Below are 18,826 nucleotides of genomic sequence, written 5' to 3'. Positions count from 1 at the left end.
ATTTTATTTTTTTAAATAACAATAAACAGATAGAAACAGAGATAGGCTATATAACAGTTCATTTTTTCGTACAAATAAAATTATCAGATGGTTTTTTTGACTCATTATTATACAATAAATATCAATATCTCTGGTTCAGATTTTTCATTTTTGTTGTATAAATTTTTCAGATGTGGAAATTACAATCACTGTAGAATTTTAGATACAACATATTGTTAAGACTTTTTTTTATGACTTAATTTTCTTTAAAACTGTGTAGAGTAATAAATGTCACTTTGCGCGACCTGGCGGTCTTTTCACAAATGACTTTAAAATGCAACTGATTTATTTTGGCTGCTGCCGTTTTCCCACGGCGGTGAGCGCGACGGTAATAACCATTCTGGTTGTCCACCTACTGTAAACAAAATAAGCTGCAATCTCAGGTTTAGTTCTGGCCATACTGCTTGGGAAGAAACCATAGACGGCGAGAGTTTTTTTCTTGGTGAACAACTTTGCAGGTGGTGAATTGGTTCTCTTTTTTTCGGGATTAAGAGGATTAAAACATGATTGTGGATTTCTTTTATGTTGGTCACATTTTTTTGTATTTGTTCATCTGTTCTGTTGTGCAAAATTTTAATGCTTATAAGTCAGGGGTCGGCAATTAAGTTTGGCCTCGGGCCAGATTTTTTCCAAGCCATTACATGGCGGGCCACGACCAAAACATTGGCTAATTTATTGAATTAATAGGGGAGGATGAATGGTAGGCGCTCGTAAAATGACAGAACCGAGATCCGAGATAAACTGACACATCTAAGATGAGATCATCGTGCTAATTACGATCCGGCTAGGTTGGTTCTTCGAGCACACCTGTTGTTGATGATTAGTATGGCTGGATTGAGTTGTCTACTCACTGATCACAAGCCCTGCTATTGGTTGACGAAATGGAAAAAGAGCGGCTCCATTTGTTTTTGTAACACGTGTTATGCGCAGAAATGCCCCCTGCCATGGATTGCCCCCCCACATAATCGCTATTAAATATTATATTAGAACATAAATTTAGAGGTTAATGCTTTACAAAATACATGAGACAATGAAATAAAATAAGCAATATGAAAATAAATATGTTGTATATGACAAAATTGAAATATTAATATTTTTGAAATACATGTATACTTTTATATTGTTTGTTATAAAATTAGTTTCGTTTATATAATTTATCATTATAAAATATTTATTTTTATTATATATAATTATTTATTTGCATATTCATGACAAACCCCTGAAAAATAAATGTGTAAGATGCAAGGATATATGCAAGATACTTTTCTTTTCCCACGTGAGTCAGTCCGCGTCAGTCGTGCTCTTTAACCAATCAGATGTGACCTCGCCATTTCAACCAATCATAACCCACCAGGAGCGCAGGCTAAATCCTGTTTACATGAAATAAACCTGCTCCCGAGCTGGTTCAAGCTTACGGATAGGTTGCTATGACAGCAAATGCGAGAAGCGCATCAAAGAACGGAACAATCCAAGATCAGGACAAATTCACAACAATCAAATCCAGCTAACGGAGTTAGAGACAGACGAAGAACGGACCCCTGGGTGCTCGCAAAGCACAACAAGACGTCATTTGTTTTTGCATGTTGAGCGTTCGCTCTGCACCTCTTGTTAAACTTATGTTATAAGTTTTTCTTAAAAGCTTTTTATTTGTTTTGTAGATCCTCACTTTTGGTAGGACCATGTGAATATTTGGAATCCACAAGCAATACCTTGGGTATTTTTTCTCTGTTAGTAAATTATTTAATTAGTTAATGTAACGTCTTATATAGCAGGAAATCCAAATTTATTCTGAACTTGTACTGCTTGCAGGAGGTAAAAGCAAAACCACTCCAGCTGAAGAAAGGACTCCTGTAACTAAGATATTTAGAGCATTTTCTCCTGTTGTGGAAAAAAAGGTAATAAATAGCTTGTCATTAAGAACATGTGGACAACTGTGTAAATATTTCTCTACATTTCCAGGGATTTACTTTCTTGGTCCCAATGACAAATAAACATATAAAAAAATAGTATATAAAAGTATGAAGATATTTATGAAGAAAAATTTTCTGTGCAAATGTTCAGTGTGGTTGGTTTTTGGTGTGTAAAGGAAAATAGCAAGTCTAACCAAAAGTTGAGTCTTATGTGGAGTTCTGGTTAAGAGTCCTTATAGCCTGCGGGAAGAAGCTTATCAGTCTCTCTGTGTTGGCCTTCAGGGAGCGGAAGCGCTTTCCTAGCCACAACAGGGAGAACAGTTCATTGTTGGGGTGGCTGAGGTACTTCACAATCCTTTTGCCCTTGGCCCAGCAGATGATCCACTCAGCTGATTGCACCACACTCTGTAGAGCTTATCTGCCGTGCATGACTCTGGTCCTGAACTAGGTTGCAATGTTTCTATAGTGCAAGAGTAAGCGTTCTTAAGCACCATAGACGGCAATCTAAAGTCTCCCAAGCGTCTGAGGTGGTAGAAAATCTGCCAGACCTTTTTCACCATGGTGTTGATATGACACAACCATCACAGGTCCAGCGGAATGTGAACATCAAGGTACAGTGGGGCAAAAGATTATTTCGTCAGCCATCAATTGTGCAAGTTCTTCCACTTAAAAAGATGAGAGAGGCCTGTAATTTTTATCATGGGTATACCTCAACTATGAGAGACTAAATAAGAAAAAGAAATCCAGAAATTCTTCTATGTGAATCTGTCCTCTCTCTTCACTGGGCTCTGGTAGTTCCTTTACTGCTTTGTACTAAGGCCCACCATTAGTTACTTTGTCTTGCTGATATTAAGGAGAAGGTTGTTTCTCTGGCACTAATTCTCCATTTCTTCAGATTTTTAATCTCCTCCAGGTAGGCCATCTCATTGTTGTCAGAGATCAGGCCTACCACAATGGTGTCATCAGTAAACTTGATGTATACAATGAGTACAGCAGGGGGCCAGTTAGGAAATTGGAGATCCACTGACACAGAGAGTCCCAGGTGCTTCAGCTTGGTGGGGAGTGTGAAGGGAATGATAGTGTTAAATGCTGAACTGTAGTCGACAAAGAGTCAAAATATAATGTATTTACAACAGTTGAACAATGTGGAAATTATAGCACTTTTTATGCTGCATGTAAAATTATCTACACTACAATGGAAGAAGCACCGGAAGCATGCAAATCTTCTTGAAATCCTACAAAAATAGCATGAAGTAATGTTACTCAGACTGCAGGTAAAGATGGTAACAGGTAGTGCTAATTATTAGTATTAATTGTTTCTGTCAAAGCCCAGTACACCACACAGCAAAACTGAAGCAATGGATTATTTTTGATAAAGGAATATTAATGCAGTTTTTCACCAATTGCAATGCTTTCATTTAGCCTTTTACAGGAAAACACAGGGCAATAAAATCCCAAAAGGTGACCTTCAGTGATGTTATCAGCACCCAGGCCATACCAAAGCTTAAGCCTGGTTCAGTAAAGCTTCAGAGAAGAGCCCATAATGTCTATAGGAATGACATGAAAAGGAACACTATAGAGCCTTCTTTGGAGACAGCAAGATTTTTTGACTTTGCTGATGAATGTGAGAAGGAAGCTTTTTTCCAAAGACTGAAGTTGAGCTACACCTTTCAGCTTCCTGCTAAACTGGTAAATTGATTACTTTTATGTTTTTTTGCTTGTTTGTTTTTCAAAAGAAGAACCATGCGGTATATTTAAATGCTCTTAGATTACAGTCTAGAGTATAAAAATAAATAAATAATTTGGGGTATTGATCAAAATAAATGTAATAATGCAGTCATTCTTGAGAACTGGGATTAAACATGTTTTTATTTTTTTTTTTAAACATTTTTTTTTACTTAAATATATATTGTTGGACAGTGAGATGTGAGTTATCAAATCATGTTTTGTAACAACCTCCCAGTTGTAAAAGTTTTGTACAAATGACAAACTTTTCAAGAAAACGTTTGCAAGATCTCGCAAAACTTCACTCTTCAGCGTTGCCGATTTAGTCCAGGAGGTGGCAGCCTAAAAGCTTGATCCTTGACCATGTAATATCGATTCAGTCCAACGGGAGTCAGTAATGCGCCTAAAGACTGGCTGCCAACCGCTAAAAAAATAAAAGAAGAAGCAGCAGCATACGGGAAAGATAATACTCGGATATTGTTAAACAGGCATGGAGAGAATTACTGAGTTGAATTATGAATAGCTGAGTTTTACATTCAGCTTGGCCTAAAATATAAATACATATTCAGTATGTACTCTGAGCTTGCACTTTCTGTATTTTGGCGCATGGTCACATGGTCTTTATTTCTTTTCCTCCTTTTTTCTCTCTCTCTCTAGTTTTTTTTTTTTTCATATTGCCTCGCGTATTCATTTTGCCTCCGTGTTTGTTTGTTTTTTTGTCTGTTTTTGCCATGGTGGAATTTTTTTTTTTCCTCCAAAGGTTTTTTTTTTTTTTTCCACCCATGTCCCTTTAAGGGCTCCGTAGTTTTTGTAACTGCTATGTGATTATTTTTAAATTCAATGCAGCATCTTTTAATAGCAGTTACTTAGGACAAAAACTGGCTTCCTGGTTAGTTATCATGAAGAATCCATCCTTTCTTTTTTTACAGAAAACAGTAAAGTAGTAATCCTAATAATAAAATGTTCATTATTATTAAGAAATGTAATATTTCCTTAGAAATACACTATTATGGAAACAATTTATTTTAAAAAATAATACAGGTAGTCTTATTTATACTTATGAACATTCGAAATTAATTTCCGCAGATATAAACGGATTGCGGTTTGCATCTAACATTCATAGATGCAAACAAATAGCAGAAGTAACTCTTTTGTACAAAAATAGACACTGCAGTGCACCCAATATGAATATTTACAATTATATATAATATTTTCAGTATATAAGTGATATATAAAATGTCCGGTGTATTGTACGTGTTGGGGTCGACCTTACTGATATCAATGAATCAGTTCAGGAGAATGATAATAGCAAATCTTAATTTCAGAGAATTCTTAACAAAAAACAGTCCAAGAAAGTGGAAAACTTTGATAGAATGGCTTCCTGGATTCCCCTTGTAAAGTCAAGTCTAAGTAAAGTCAACATCTATGCATGTGTGTGAGTGTCTGTGTGTGTGCGCATACGTGTATGTGAAAGTCATCCTATAACCCTCCTCTTCTCCTGTTAGGGTTTGAAAATTTTTAAAGGTAAAGTACAGGTTAATTAGTTTCATTTTTACTTTTTATTTTCTATTAATATTTTTTAGTTAAATATTTTTAAAATTGTGAAACAAATCATTAAAGTTTTCTTTTTTTTAATGGGGAAATACGCTCTGAGATAAAATGGTGTCCTGGATTCCCCTCACGATTTAAAGGCACAGAGACAACATTTCATTGTCTGATTTATTTTCTTTGGCATGGTTCCTTTGGCGTATAAGACTTTGTCTGTCCCTGACTTACAAAGAAATCCGACTTACGAACTTGATCCTGGAACAGAACTTGTTCGTGAGGAGGGGACTTTTCATAAACACCAAAAATTCCTGCCTGACGGTGTTAACATATGAATATAAAAGCGGCAGAGCGGCAGATGGTGCATTGATGGTGTTTGCACGGGAACATGATAATGTGATTATTAGCTGGTATGTAATGCTTTGGGATGTGTCATGGGCAGTTATTAACTTTTGTCCCATACTATGGGCATGTCATAGGCGTACCTCACCAACTGTAATCGTAGGCAGTGTCATTACCATTCTTACTGTAAAGTAGCAGCAAGTGATAGCAAGTTGATCTTGCACTCCCTTTTCTTCTTTGTCTTTCGGTTGTCCCCTTTAGGGGTCGCCACAGCAAATCATCTGCCTCCATCTAACCCTATCCTCTGCATCCTCTTCTCTCACACCAACTAACTTCATGTCCTCTCTCACTGCATCCATAAATCTCCTCTTTGGTCTTCCTCTAGACCTTCTGCCTAGCAGTTCAAACCCCAGCACCCTTTTACCGATATATTCATCACCTCTCCACTGAACATGTCCAGAGCATCGCTGGTCTCACCACTGTCCTGTACACCTTTTCTTTCATTCTCGCTGATACTTTTTTAACGCACAACACACCTAAAACTTTTCTCCACCCATTCCAACCTGCCTGTACCCGCCTCTTCACCTCCTTTTCACACCCTCTGTTGCTCTGGACCATTGACACTAAGTACTTGAAGTCCTGCACCTTCTTTACCTCTGCTCCCTGTATCCTCACCGTTCCTCTTTTTTCAGTTAATGGTAACACGTAGGCGTGTAGGTCGGGTGAAACACTTGTTTTATTGGACAAATAAACAAGAAAAAAACAAAAATCACTCCAATGACACTCTTAACGGAATCACTGCTGTAAAGTTAAAATTAAACAAATTAATTTGCACTTTCCCTTCTGTGTAGAGCAGAGAGAAAATATGTGTGTCTGTGTTTCTGTGAAGGCGAAAGTAGGAGTGTGTGTGTGTGTGTGTGTGTGTGTGTGTGGGGCACGGTGTCTATATATATATATATATATATATATATATATATATATATATATATATATTTATTTTTAGTCTAATTATTATTTTGCTCCCAGCTCATGTACGGGCTAAATCCTCCTCGGGGCCCACGTTTGCGACGGCCTTGACCTATAACCATCCCCATGACACCCACCAGCCCCTGAACCTAACCGTAACCCTTGCCCAGCCCCTGAACCTAACCAAAACCCTTGCCCAGGCCCTGAACCTAACCGTAACCCTTCCCCAGGCCCTGAAACCTGTAACCGTAATGCCAGAAGGAGCCCTGGGAATGGCTCCCAGCCCACCGCCCGAGTGCCCCACCTCTGGTGCACCTTGATGTCCTCTGAGAGCGCCCCGGGACGCATTCAACAAGTCCTGCTCTGAACCTCTAGCCCCGACGCCTGGCGAAATACGCTGGCTCGGGCCCACAGGGATGCTCGTGGCCCCCAGCCCACCGCCCAAGCGCCCCACCTTCGGTGCTACTCTTCATCCTTCGAGCCTCCCCAAGAAGCATCCAAGGGGCCCTGCCCCAGCCCTGTAGCCCTCACAGTGAAGATACGGCAGTTGAAACCCAAGGGAAAAATAGCGCCACTCACGGCCCGCCCGAGCATCCAACCTCCTGGGCATGTAGACAGCCTTTTAGAACTCCTTGAGTCAAATCAAACGAGGAGCACGGAGATATGCCGGCTCAGGCCCAGGAGTAAGCGCGCCGTTTACGGCCCGCCCGAGTGCCTCACCTCCGGGACACCCAGACCGCCTGCCCAAGCTACACAAGACAAATCCACCAATCAGGCCTATATGGTAGAGTGGCCAGACGAAGGGCACATGGCAGCTCATCTGGAGTTTGCCAAAAGGCACCTGAAGGACTCTCAGACCCTGAGAAACAAAATTCTCAGGTCTGATAATAATAATAATATGTTTAATTTTTAAAGCGCCTTTCAAGAACCCAAGGTCACTTTAACAAAAGAATACAAGCAATGACAATTGACAAACAAGATACATCAGAAAAAACAGAGGGGACATTTAGACAAGCAAGTGTTGACAACAAGGAACCATTGATAATAACATCAGAAGGTAAGCAACTTTGTGAGAGAAGAGGAAGAGAGGGAAAAAAGTTATTTATATGTAGTGAATAGATGAGTTTTAAGTTGAGATTTAAAGATCTGAAAAGAGGAGGCAGCCCGAATATTATGGGGCAGCTTATTCCACAGCTTAGGGCCTATAATACAAAAGGCCCTACCACCCACTGTAGAGAGCTTATACTTGGGCACAACAAGCAAATTGTCACTGCTACAGTAGATCTAAGAGTCATTACCGGAGTGTATGGTTGCACTAACTCTGCAAGATATTGAGGTGCAAGTCTATGATAGGCCTTATAAACTAAGATTAAGAGTTTGAACTGGATACATTTGGATACAGAAGGCCAGTGAAGTTGATGGAGGATGGGAGTGATATGTGCAGATTTTTTGTTAAAAGCACGAGCTCCCACGTTTTGTACCATTTGGAGACGATTGATAGCTTTGGCAGGTAAGCCACCATATAAGGAGTTACAATAATCCAACCTGGAGGTTATAAAAGCATCTCCAAAATTAAGTGAGGAACATAAACGAGCAAATGAGACCGATGAGACTCTCTGGCCACTCTTCCATATAGACTTTAACGGGAGAACTACAGACAATGCCTTTGACGTCATGCTTGGTTTGTGGTCTGACATAAATTGTCAACTGTGGGACCTTATATAGACAGGTGTGTGCCTTTCCAAATCATGTCCAATCAACTGAATTTACCACAGGTGGACTCCAATTAAGCTGCAGAAACATCTCAAGGATGATCCTGTTTTGTATGCGCCTGATGAGCAAAATTTTGGGCTTCATGGCAAAGGCTGTGAATACTTAGGTACATGTTCTTTCTCAATGTTTTTATTTTTAATAAATTTGCAAAAATCTCAAGTAAACTTTTTTCTTATCATCATGGGGTGTTGTATGTGGAATTCTGAGGGAAAGATTAATTTTCATTTTAGAATAAGTTGACATAACAAAATGTGAAAAGTGATGCGCTGTAAATACAGTGGAACCTCGGATTACGAGCATAATTTGTTCCGGAAGCGGGCTCGTATTCCAAAACACTCGTAAACCAAATTTTCCCATAAGAAATAATGAAAACTCAAATTATTCGTTCTACAGCCCAACAAAAAATAAATACATAAAAATAATTAACACAAAATATAAAGTAAAAATAAAACAAATTACCCTGCACTTTACCTTTAAAAAAATAAATCCCGACAGATAAGTGTTTCCGTTTGTGCATGCAGGCGCTGTGTGTGTGTGTGTGTGTGTGTGTGTGTGTGAGGCTAGAGTAAGTGGAGACTCTTGTTTTTAGCCCCTCCTGTCTCCCCCTTCTCATCTTGCACAGTAAAACTTTTCCGTTTAAGTTAGACACACATTAACAGAAAGACTGTTGTTCCAAATTATTAAAGCTTCTCCTCTTTACTTTTATGTTGCTCGCGACAACGTAACAGCTCGTTAATTTATGCTCGTGTAATGATGAGATGGACAAACTGGTCGATGTATGCCCGTTCTTTTATTTGCTGCATTGTCAGGTTATAGTACAAACTTTCGGGTGGATCCTGTACTTAAGTCTATCTAAAAAAAGTACTAAAGAATAAAACTCAGGCTCTATATTCTAGCTTGTATCTTACATCATTACGTTAGGGTGGGATTCTGACTTAAAGGCATTCAATCATAATCCCACAGATGGTAGCTTCACACCAGTGGCTCCTCAGCCAAGCACATGCATTAAATGTCTGAACCTGCGGTTCCTCCCGTGCTGAGAAAGGATTACTATTGCAACAACACAGACTAGAGTCAAGCTCAACAGGGTCTTCATTTCCAGTTAATTCTGCCAAGCCCGTTCCCTTGGCTGTGGTTTCACTAGATAGTAGGTAGGGACAGTGGGAATCGTTCATCAATTTATGTGCGTCACTAATTAGATGACAAGGCATTTGGCTACCGATAGAGAGTCATAGTTACTCCTGCCGCTTACCCGCGCTTTACTGAATTTTCTTACTTTGACATTCAGAGCATTGGGCAAAAATCACATCGGACCAACACCTGCCAAGAGCCTTCTAGATGATTTGTTTTAATTAAACAGTCGGATTTTTCTTGTCCGCACCAGTCATATGCCGGCTGTTAGGCCAGACCATAGCCGGGGAGATCCGTGAGCCACAGGCTCGAACTCCTGGTAGTGCCCTTCCGTCAATTCCTTTAAGTTTCAGCTTTGCAACCCGAAAACTTGTGTCATGGAAATAACGCCGTCGGATCGCGGGTCAGCATGGTTTACGGTTGGAACTAAGACAGTATCTGATCGTCTTCGAACCTCCGACTTTCATCCTTGATTGCTTTCGTCTTGCGCTGATCCAAGAATTTTACCTCTAGCGGCACAATACGAATGTCCCCAGCCGTCCCTCTTAATCATGGCCCTGGTCCACAAACCCACAAAATAAAACCAGAGTCGTACTCCATTACGCCTAGCTCAGGTATTGAGGCTGCCTTTCTTAGATGTTGTAGCCGTTTCACAGGCTCCCTCTCCGGAACCGAACAATGATTTCCGGTTATCCATGCTCACCATGGTATGTGCATTGGTATAGTACCATCAAAAGTAAAAAAAAAAGTATCTTGTACAATATCTTCCGAGTGGCGCAGTGATAAAGTGCTCGCCCAATCATCCGGGGATTGCTGGTTCGATTCCCAGGTGATGCTGTAACCTCTCTAGAGAGAGCTAATTGGCCGAGCCCTCTCAGAGAGAAGGGATGAAATACTTTGTGCTTCCACATTAATCACAACTCTACAGCCAATTGTGAGCTTACACAAGTGGAGGGAGCGGATAGCGCTGTCCTCCGAGTGATGCGGTTGGCTGGCGTCATGTGGTTCGGAGGAATCACGTGGTAGTCTTCGGCCTTCTCGACTGGGTGGTATGGTAGCTTTAATGTGGGAGCCTCCTAGTGAGGAACTGGACATGACTAAATTAGGGAAAAAATAGGGGGAAAAAAAATAAAGAACTTGCCAGGGGTATGAATAATTTTAGGTTTGATTGTAAGATGATGTACAATAGGAATCATTATAGAAAAAAATTATTACTTATATTTTATTTACATTAAAAAAAAAAGTGGCATGTTCAAAATTATTTATACCCTTCTCAATAATCAATAGAAAACCTTTATTGGCTATTACAGCAATCAGTCACTTCCTATAATTCCCAACCAGCTTTTTGTATTTTTGCTCGACTGATAGGTTTCTCTGCAGACTGCCTGAAGTTGTTGTGAATGTTGATGTATTGCTTTTTTTTCATAGTTCCATTTACTGTAACACTGGTCGCCGGCTGAAAAACACCCCCAAAACATTAGGTTCCCAACTCCACGTTTGACAGTGGGGATGGTGTTCCTAGGGTTGAAGCCTTCTCCTTTTTTTTTTACGCCAAATAAAGGCTACCAACAGTAAAAAAATTTGTTTCATCTGACCATAAAACAGAAGACCAGAAGCTTTTGTATGCCTTATCTGGAGTATTGGTGTCCCCATTGGTCTTTATCAATGGAACCCAGTGGTGTGCAGTGTCTGTTGGACTGTCTGCCTTGAGAAGTTGCCACCAGCAGAGCCCAGGTTCATCAGAATTGCCTTGGTGGTGATTCTTTTTTACCTCTCTTACTATCCTTCTGGCTAGCACAGATGTCACTTTTGGCTTCAGACTACGTCCTCTGAGATTTTTCACAGTCTTGTATTTTTTAATAGTACTTTGCACTATAGCCACTGGAACTACAAAACATTTAGATATGGTTTTATAGCCCTTTCCTGACTTGTGAGCAGCCACAATGCAGGTCCTCAGTGAGATCTTAGCCATGGCTATCTTAGCCATGACTGTCCACAAACCAACAGCAGAAAGTTTCTGTTTTTCACCTGTTGAGTTGATTAAAACAGCTGTTCCCAATGAATCAGTATAATTAGAATGCTTTAAAACAGCTTGGACTATTTGGAATAGTATAGAACTTTGGATTTTCCCATAGACTGTGACAGTTTGCAAAGGATATGAATAATTTTGGACATGCCACTTTTTGTTTAAATGTAAATAAAAGCTTGGAAATATTTTTTTCGACAGTGATGTCTTTGTGTCAACATCGTCTTATCTTTTGGGAGAAGCCGGTGTCATTTCCAGTTAAAAAAAAAAAAAAAAAAAAAATTACTGGTTGAATAAAAGTAACATTAAGTTAGCATTTACCAGGGGTATGAATAATTTCGGGCTTGATGTATGTTTTAAACATTCTGTGCTATTTGCAAAAGTAAATTGTAAATAATTATTTTTTGCTTTTTATTCTTTTTTTAGATAACTTTTACAGACCTCCCGAGGCCTGGAAATACATAAGGTAGAAGAATTCTAAATGCTTTTGTTCAGTGCCATTGCTACTCTCTCTCTTAGACCTTGCTTTTCCACATGAAATAAAATTTGTTTTTGCATGCCTCTGGAGCTCTGATCAGCAAACCAGGACCTACCTCAATGAACTAGTTAAATCCAGGATAGAGCTCAATAAAATATTTAAAAAATTAGAAACCACGGTCCATGTATGACACAAGGTGTTAGTTATATGCTATAATTAAATTATATGCTTGTTTATTATTCTGTATTTACTTATTTTTTGGAAAGAAAAATATTTAGCAACAGTAACACAAATCTAACTATATGTATGACTGATCCACTAGTAAAAAAAAAAAAAAAAACAGGCAAAAAATGTTTATTTGTGAGTTTATATGCTTTTTTGGTGTCATTCACATAACATTTAACAAAGATTAAAACAGTTAAAAACAGGTTGTGTTAAGTGTATGGTTTGTTTCTGTACACCATCACAAATTGATTTGAAATAAAGCAACCAAGATGTGATTAAACCTATGAAAATGGAGGCACATTGTTAAAAAAAAATAAAAAACACTTCACACATGTACATTCTAAAGTAACTGGACAATCAAATTAATACATTAATATTAAAAGTATTTTTAATATTTGGGTGCAGGAACTTTACAGTTAGTAATTGCTTGATGTCTGGAACCCATGCATGTCACATGCTGCAGTTCCTCACTTGTGGTGTGGTTCACCAAGCAGTCACATTTATTTGCTGCTTTTATTTGTGTTTTTCTGCCTTCAGATTTTGTCTTCAGTAAGTGAAAAGCAGCTCAGTTGGGGTGAGGTCAGGTGACTGACTGACCTTTTATTGAATATTATTATTATAAATGCTTTATTTGTTACAGCACAGTGAAATTATTTCTATGCATATCCCAGTTAGGAAGCAGAGGTCAGAGCGCAGGCTCAGCCATTTTACAATGCCCCTGGAGCAGATAGGCTTGCCCTTGCAGTCCTCCACCAATGGGTTTAGGATACTGGATAATATTGGGATAAATGTGATGCTGCAACCTTTCGCAGCAGGAGGTCTAGAGAGAGCTGATTGGCCGAGCTCTCTCAGAGGGGAGGGATGAGAGGTACTTCGTGCTCCCACGTTAATCAAGGCTCTACAGCCAATCGGGGGTGTCTGTGAGCTCACAGAAGCAGAAGGAGCAGATAGCGCTGTCCTCTGAGTGTGTTACTTCGCCCCCAAGGGTGCGTGAGCAAGCATTTCAAAAAGATGCGGTTGGCTGGAATCATGTGGTTCAGAGGAAACACGTGGTAGTCTTTGGCCCTCCTGACTGAGTGGTAGTAATAGCCTTTATAAGGGAGCGCCCTAGTGACGGGGAGGAATTGGACACAACTAAATTAGAGAGAAAAAAAAAATTGCCTGGGGTATAAATAATTTTAGGTTTGACTTTAAGGTGATGTACTAAAGGCATCATTGTGAAGAATATTATTTCTCATCTTTTATTTACATTTGAACAATAAGTGTCATGTCCAAAATTATTCATACTCTTTTCAATAATCAATAGAAAACCTTAATTGGCTATTACAGCTATCAGTCACTTCCTAAAATTCCCAACCAGCTTTTTGCATGTCTTCACTGGTATTTTTGCTCCACTGATAAGTTTCTCTGCAGACTGCCTGATGTTGCGAATGTTGATGTATTGCTTCTTTTTCATAGTGCCGTTTACTGTAACCCTGGTCACCGGCTAAAAAACACCCCCAAAACATTTAGGTTCCCATGACCATGCTTGACAGTGGGGATGGTGTTCTTAGGGTTGAAGGCTTCTCCTTTTTTACGCCAAATAAAGGCTACATCATTGTGGCCAAACAATAAAATTTTTGTTTCATCTGACCATAAAACATCTTTGTCCAGATGAGCATTTGCAAAGGCCTAGCGGGCTTTTGTGTGCCTTATCTGGAGAATTTCAATTCAATTCAATTTTATTTGTATAGCGCTTTTAACAATTTACATTGTCACAAAGCAACTTTACACAATTAAAAGAATTAAGTTTGTATGAAATGTGCATGTGTATGAATCAAAATGATATGATTGTCCCTGATGAGCAAGCCGAGGATGACGGCGACAGTGGCAAGGAAAAACTCCCTGAGATGGTAATAGGAAGAAACTTTGAGAGGAACCAGACTCAACAGGGAACCCATCCTCATCTGGGTGAAAACAGATAGCAGGGATTGATGTGCATAATATTATGCGAAACTGGAAGTTCAGTATAAGAGGAGATGTGTAAGATCAAAGTCCAGTTTGTTCCTGAAGGCTCAGGTAGACTGTAAGAAATTCCAGTCCTGAACTATTGAGCGACTAAAGTCACAGGTCCTCAGAGAACAACTGTCTACATCAGTCGAGGACAGGACCACCTTCATGGAAAAGTGGAGCCTTTCCCAGTCACCACACACATCCCAGACAGACCACACGGGGCATCCATGTGATGAGATCTCCAACCAGAAGCAGGACCCCAGGACGGGTTAGACAGGTCCAGAGGGCAGAGGAGGTCTGGATCACTGGCAGCTAAGGAGCGACATGTATAGCTCGACAAAGATAGGTAGAGGAAAAAGGAGAGAGAGGAGAGAGCAGAAGAGGAGAAAGCAAAAGAGATGGAGAGATGGCAGTTAGGTATGGTCACAGTCGAACAATGTTTAAGGTGAATGTATATTTAGTGTAGAGTGCAAGCAGGGACTCCGGCAAGACTAACTATGACAGTATAACTAAAAAGGGAGGCCAGAAGGAAACACAGACATGAGGGCTTCCTGAGATGTAAAGCAACCAATCACCTCACCGTCAACAAACCTGAGTGATCAATGAGAGTGGGGAAGACAGCATTGTGTACAGAAGTGGTGTCCTGGGTGACATTTTACAGCGCCTGAGCAGATAGGGTTATGGGCCTTTGCCCAAGGGCTCAGCAGTGGCAACTTGGCGGTGCTAGGGCTTAAACTCCTAACCTTCCGATCAGTAACCCAGTAACCCACAGCTGTAACCATTAGAGCTTTCAAATGGAACATTTTGTCATAAACAGTTGTTGGAAAAAATATTTGCTTATATTTTAAAGCATAATTTTATGGTCATAAGCATAAGGAGCTTTAGGATGATTAAACAGCAATCGGAGTTATTTTGTTTGGCCAGCAAATTTCTCTAAAAGTTGATTAAACTTAAAGTTTAGCGACAAGCTTTTTGATGTTTGGGCGGCTTATTTTTTTTACAGTGCAGTTCATCAGGACAGCGGAAAACTGCACAAACATCTGGTGGACATCAATCAATTAAAGGGGAAAATGCTTCAGATGATTTTACCTGCAACAATACACATAGCACTGGACATATAATGTGATAATACACATAAAATATCTAATAATAAAAAAAAACAATGTAATGGAATATGAAAGTATTGACTGTATAATCAATGATGTTGAGTCTCTCTTGGGAGAAGATGAAGCAATAATGATTGAGACTCAACAACAAAAAATGTAAGTATAAATTAAAATTTTATCTACTGTACATGTCTAAATCAGTTCCTTCTTGTAATATTTTGGCCAGATGGAATAAAAAGGATTATGATGCAGATTAATTTGCAGATAAAAAGGCTGCTTTACTTTCTCACTTATTGTCTTTACTGTAGATGAAGACTATAGAGAGCTGTGTGTGAGATCTAAGAGAAGAAAGCACAGTGTTAGATTGTTATAGGAAGTGAAGGCAGATCTACAGAGAAACCTAGCTCCACAATTCCCAATTTTAATTTAAGGTGCATGGGGACAATATGTGCCATGGCCTACACAGGATCTTGAGAGATTTGTCACTCATCCCATGAACATACCCCTGCAGGGCAGGGGTAGCTCAGTGGTTAAGGCATTGGACTACGGTTCGGAAGATCCCCAGTTCAAACCTGTTTGGGCCCTTGAGCAAGGCCCTTAACCCTCAACTGCTCAGATGTATAATGAGATAAAAAAAAAAATGTAAGTCGCTCTGGATAAGAGCGTCTGCCAAATGCTTAAATGTAAATGTAACATTCACGAGGGTGTGAGGAAATGGATTAAGGTCCTAAAAGAAGAGACCTTGGCCAAGCTTTTATTTGTGGGAGATATAAAAGCTCTTTTGGCAATGGTTTTGGGAGGAGGAAAGAAGGAAGAAAACCTCCAAGCTTCTGACTTGATCATGGCGGAATATGCATACCACATGGATGTAGTTGTCTTTGATGCTTACTCTGGGGGCCCTGTGGGCCAGGCCCTGCATGCCAAGTATCCAACTAGAGTTGACCCAAAGGCATTAAAGGGTGACCAGTTGGAGTAAACAAAAACTCAACTCTGTACATCCAGAAGCAGCTAAAGAGGCGGAAGCAAGAGACAGAAAATGATCCTGAGGTAGACACATTGTTGTCTACACCGTTTAGAAAGACTATAATAAATGCCATGCCACTGCCTGTAAAATGTAAACCGGAAGATGTGGTCAGCTTAACCTCCAAAAGAGTTCTGTGATCATATCTCACATGCTATTGAACAGTACAGAAAAAATTAGCAGAAGTTGACAACTCAAGAAAAACAGCTGCCAAAAAATTTTTCTCAGTTTCAGCTTGGGGAACTCACAAAGAAAAACAAGGAAAAGGTCCAAGCTACTCTAATAACAGAGGGAGCCGAGCAAATGTCTGCAAGAGCCCCAGGCAATCCTCCCTCCATGGTCCAGCCAGCTGCAGTCTAAGCGATGACTTCACCAGCAGCACTACCCCCATACACACACCAGATTCCTGCACCCGTTGTCAATGTTTACACTTAAAACCAGTCGACAAACTGGACATAATCGACCCACACATTTTTTGCCCCAGCTCCCGGGGAGTGCGATGGGAGCAGCCTCCTCAAGGTCAAGTTCTGAGCCCAGTAAACCTGTGGGGAGAGTCCAAAACACCTGTATTAGGAGTGCCCAGAGAATCCTGTTACCAAATAGGTAACAGCCAATGCTGAACAAGAACCCATGTTACATATTGAGGTAGACGGAAAAAATACACCCATGTTAGTAGACACAGGGGCAGTTTATACATGCCTAAATTCAAGTCATGCCTCACATCTCCCCATGCCTGGGAAATTTGCAAAGATAGTAGGATTTTTGGGACAGAAGCAGTTAATTCCTATGACTGCTCCAGTCCGTTGTAGCAAATTAGCTCTAAAAGGGAATATTTTCAACTAATTATAACTGGTTATAACTAATAATAAATATTTAGATTAGAATTAACTGTAGCAGAATTAATGTACAATTATCTGATCTGTCCGTCCACTGAGCAGATACTATAATTAATCAATTCTAGGAAAGGTTATTTCCTGGCCAAGGAAGGATAACTTCCCTACTTTGCAGTACTAGCAATAATTTAGCATGTAACCAACGGATCAACAATTCAGTGACTTTGGATTGTAAGCAGCACACAGAGACAATCTATTTTAAATATATTCCTATATTCTATTTTTGTGATATTTTTACATGCCCTTATTTGTACAGTTGTTAATTTTACTAGTTACATTTATTTTCCTTTGTATTTTATTTCTTTATTAATATTTATTCCTTATATATAGTTTTTTATTTTCTTTTTAAGGTCACCGGCGGTCGTATAAGCATTTCACTGCATATCGTACTGTGTATGACTGTGTATGTGACAAATAAAATTTGAATTTGATTTGAAAATAATGAATTTAATAAAGGAGGCTATAGTTAACATATAACAACGTTAAACAAACATACAGTACATACAGGGTAAAGAACAGTAAGGAAGAAAGAAAAGAACAAAAGAATGGCAGTACTTCACATCAATTAACCACAACCTAATGAGAATCATCAAAGAATCAAGGTTCCCTTAAAAGGAGCTTAAACTTATACACGCATCTAAAGAGTTTTAAAGCATACTTGCATTGGTCTTTGTTTCTGAAAAAGAGTCCTGATTCAATAGACACAAGGGTGTAGATGATTGACCTCAAGGTGTGCGCTGGAGATTTTCCTCTGGTTCCTCGAGAGGGAGGAATAGTCCACAGCGAGTTGACAAAGTTACTTGAAGGTAAAACTGCCGAAGGTTAAACTCAAGAGATTAATTTTGCAGAGAGTAGGAGAGTGTTCTTCTCAAAAGAAGAGATTTTGTGCCCTGAATAGCCTGGGTTAGGGACTTTTGATAGTGCCTGTTTGGGTGGAATGGCCAATCAAAGGCATGAACTTTTAGCGGGAGAAACTTTCTTTGTCTCCTTTTATGGCCCATTGGATTTTTTACTGCTGGTCCAGAGGGTTGTTGCATTTTATTTCAAAATATTGTAGAAAGTATATAATGTCTTTTGTGATGGACATGGAATACAGGTAGCATACGCACAATGCCTGCATATACATGATACCTTTATAATAGCATAATCAAGGTATAAAATAGAGTAAATGTCCTTATGTGTGTGCGTGATGTGTATTGCAAGTGTGGAGCCAGACCCCTGGTCTGGTTAGACCGTTGGTGGCTGGCACAGAGGTCTCCTGCTAGTGCTTGGAATGTGTTTGAAGTTTGATGTAGAGACTTGGGAATTGATCTGTTTAGCCTCCTCGTGATAAGGGTGGGGAACTCACTGGCAATAAACTTCCATATAAATGTAAAACGTGGGTCCAGGTCTGAAATTTATAAGCAAATGTCAAATTCAAATTCAAATTTTATTTGTCACATACACAGTCATACACAGTACGAAATGTAATGAAGTGCTTACACGACCGCCAGTGACCTTAAAAAGAGAATTAAAGCTTATAATAGTAATAAATATGAATAAAAGAAATACGATAGAAAATTTAAATTAAAAAAATAAAATAAATAAAATAAAATTTAACTAGGAAAAATAGAACTAAAAATAGAAACTGAAAATAGAAATGTACTGTACAAAT

The 18,826-nt window shown here is 39.3% G+C and overlaps 1 protein-coding gene across 1 annotated transcript in view; it reads left to right on the top strand.

Annotated features, from left to right (window-relative positions):
- The window catches only part of LOC128507372 (uncharacterized), a 100,849-nt gene that overhangs the window by 73,591 nt on the left and 8,432 nt on the right, over positions 1 to 18,826 (top strand). Inside the window, exons 6-9 of the mRNA XM_053478209.1 lie at positions 1,698 to 1,753; positions 1,849 to 1,934; positions 3,372 to 3,638; positions 11,884 to 11,923. Of these exons, the coding sequence (XP_053334184.1) occupies positions 1,698 to 1,753; positions 1,849 to 1,934; positions 3,372 to 3,638; positions 11,884 to 11,922 (448 nt within the window). The 3' untranslated portion in view covers position 11,923. The remainder of the gene's footprint in view (positions 1 to 1,697; positions 1,754 to 1,848; positions 1,935 to 3,371; positions 3,639 to 11,883; positions 11,924 to 18,826) is intronic.

The sequence above is a fragment of the Clarias gariepinus genome, chromosome 19 (genome assembly GCF_024256425.1).
Source record: "Clarias gariepinus isolate MV-2021 ecotype Netherlands chromosome 19, CGAR_prim_01v2, whole genome shotgun sequence".
Classification (NCBI taxonomy): domain Eukaryota; kingdom Metazoa; phylum Chordata; class Actinopteri; order Siluriformes; family Clariidae; genus Clarias; species Clarias gariepinus.
This window is presented reverse-complemented; position numbering and strand designations above follow the sequence as displayed.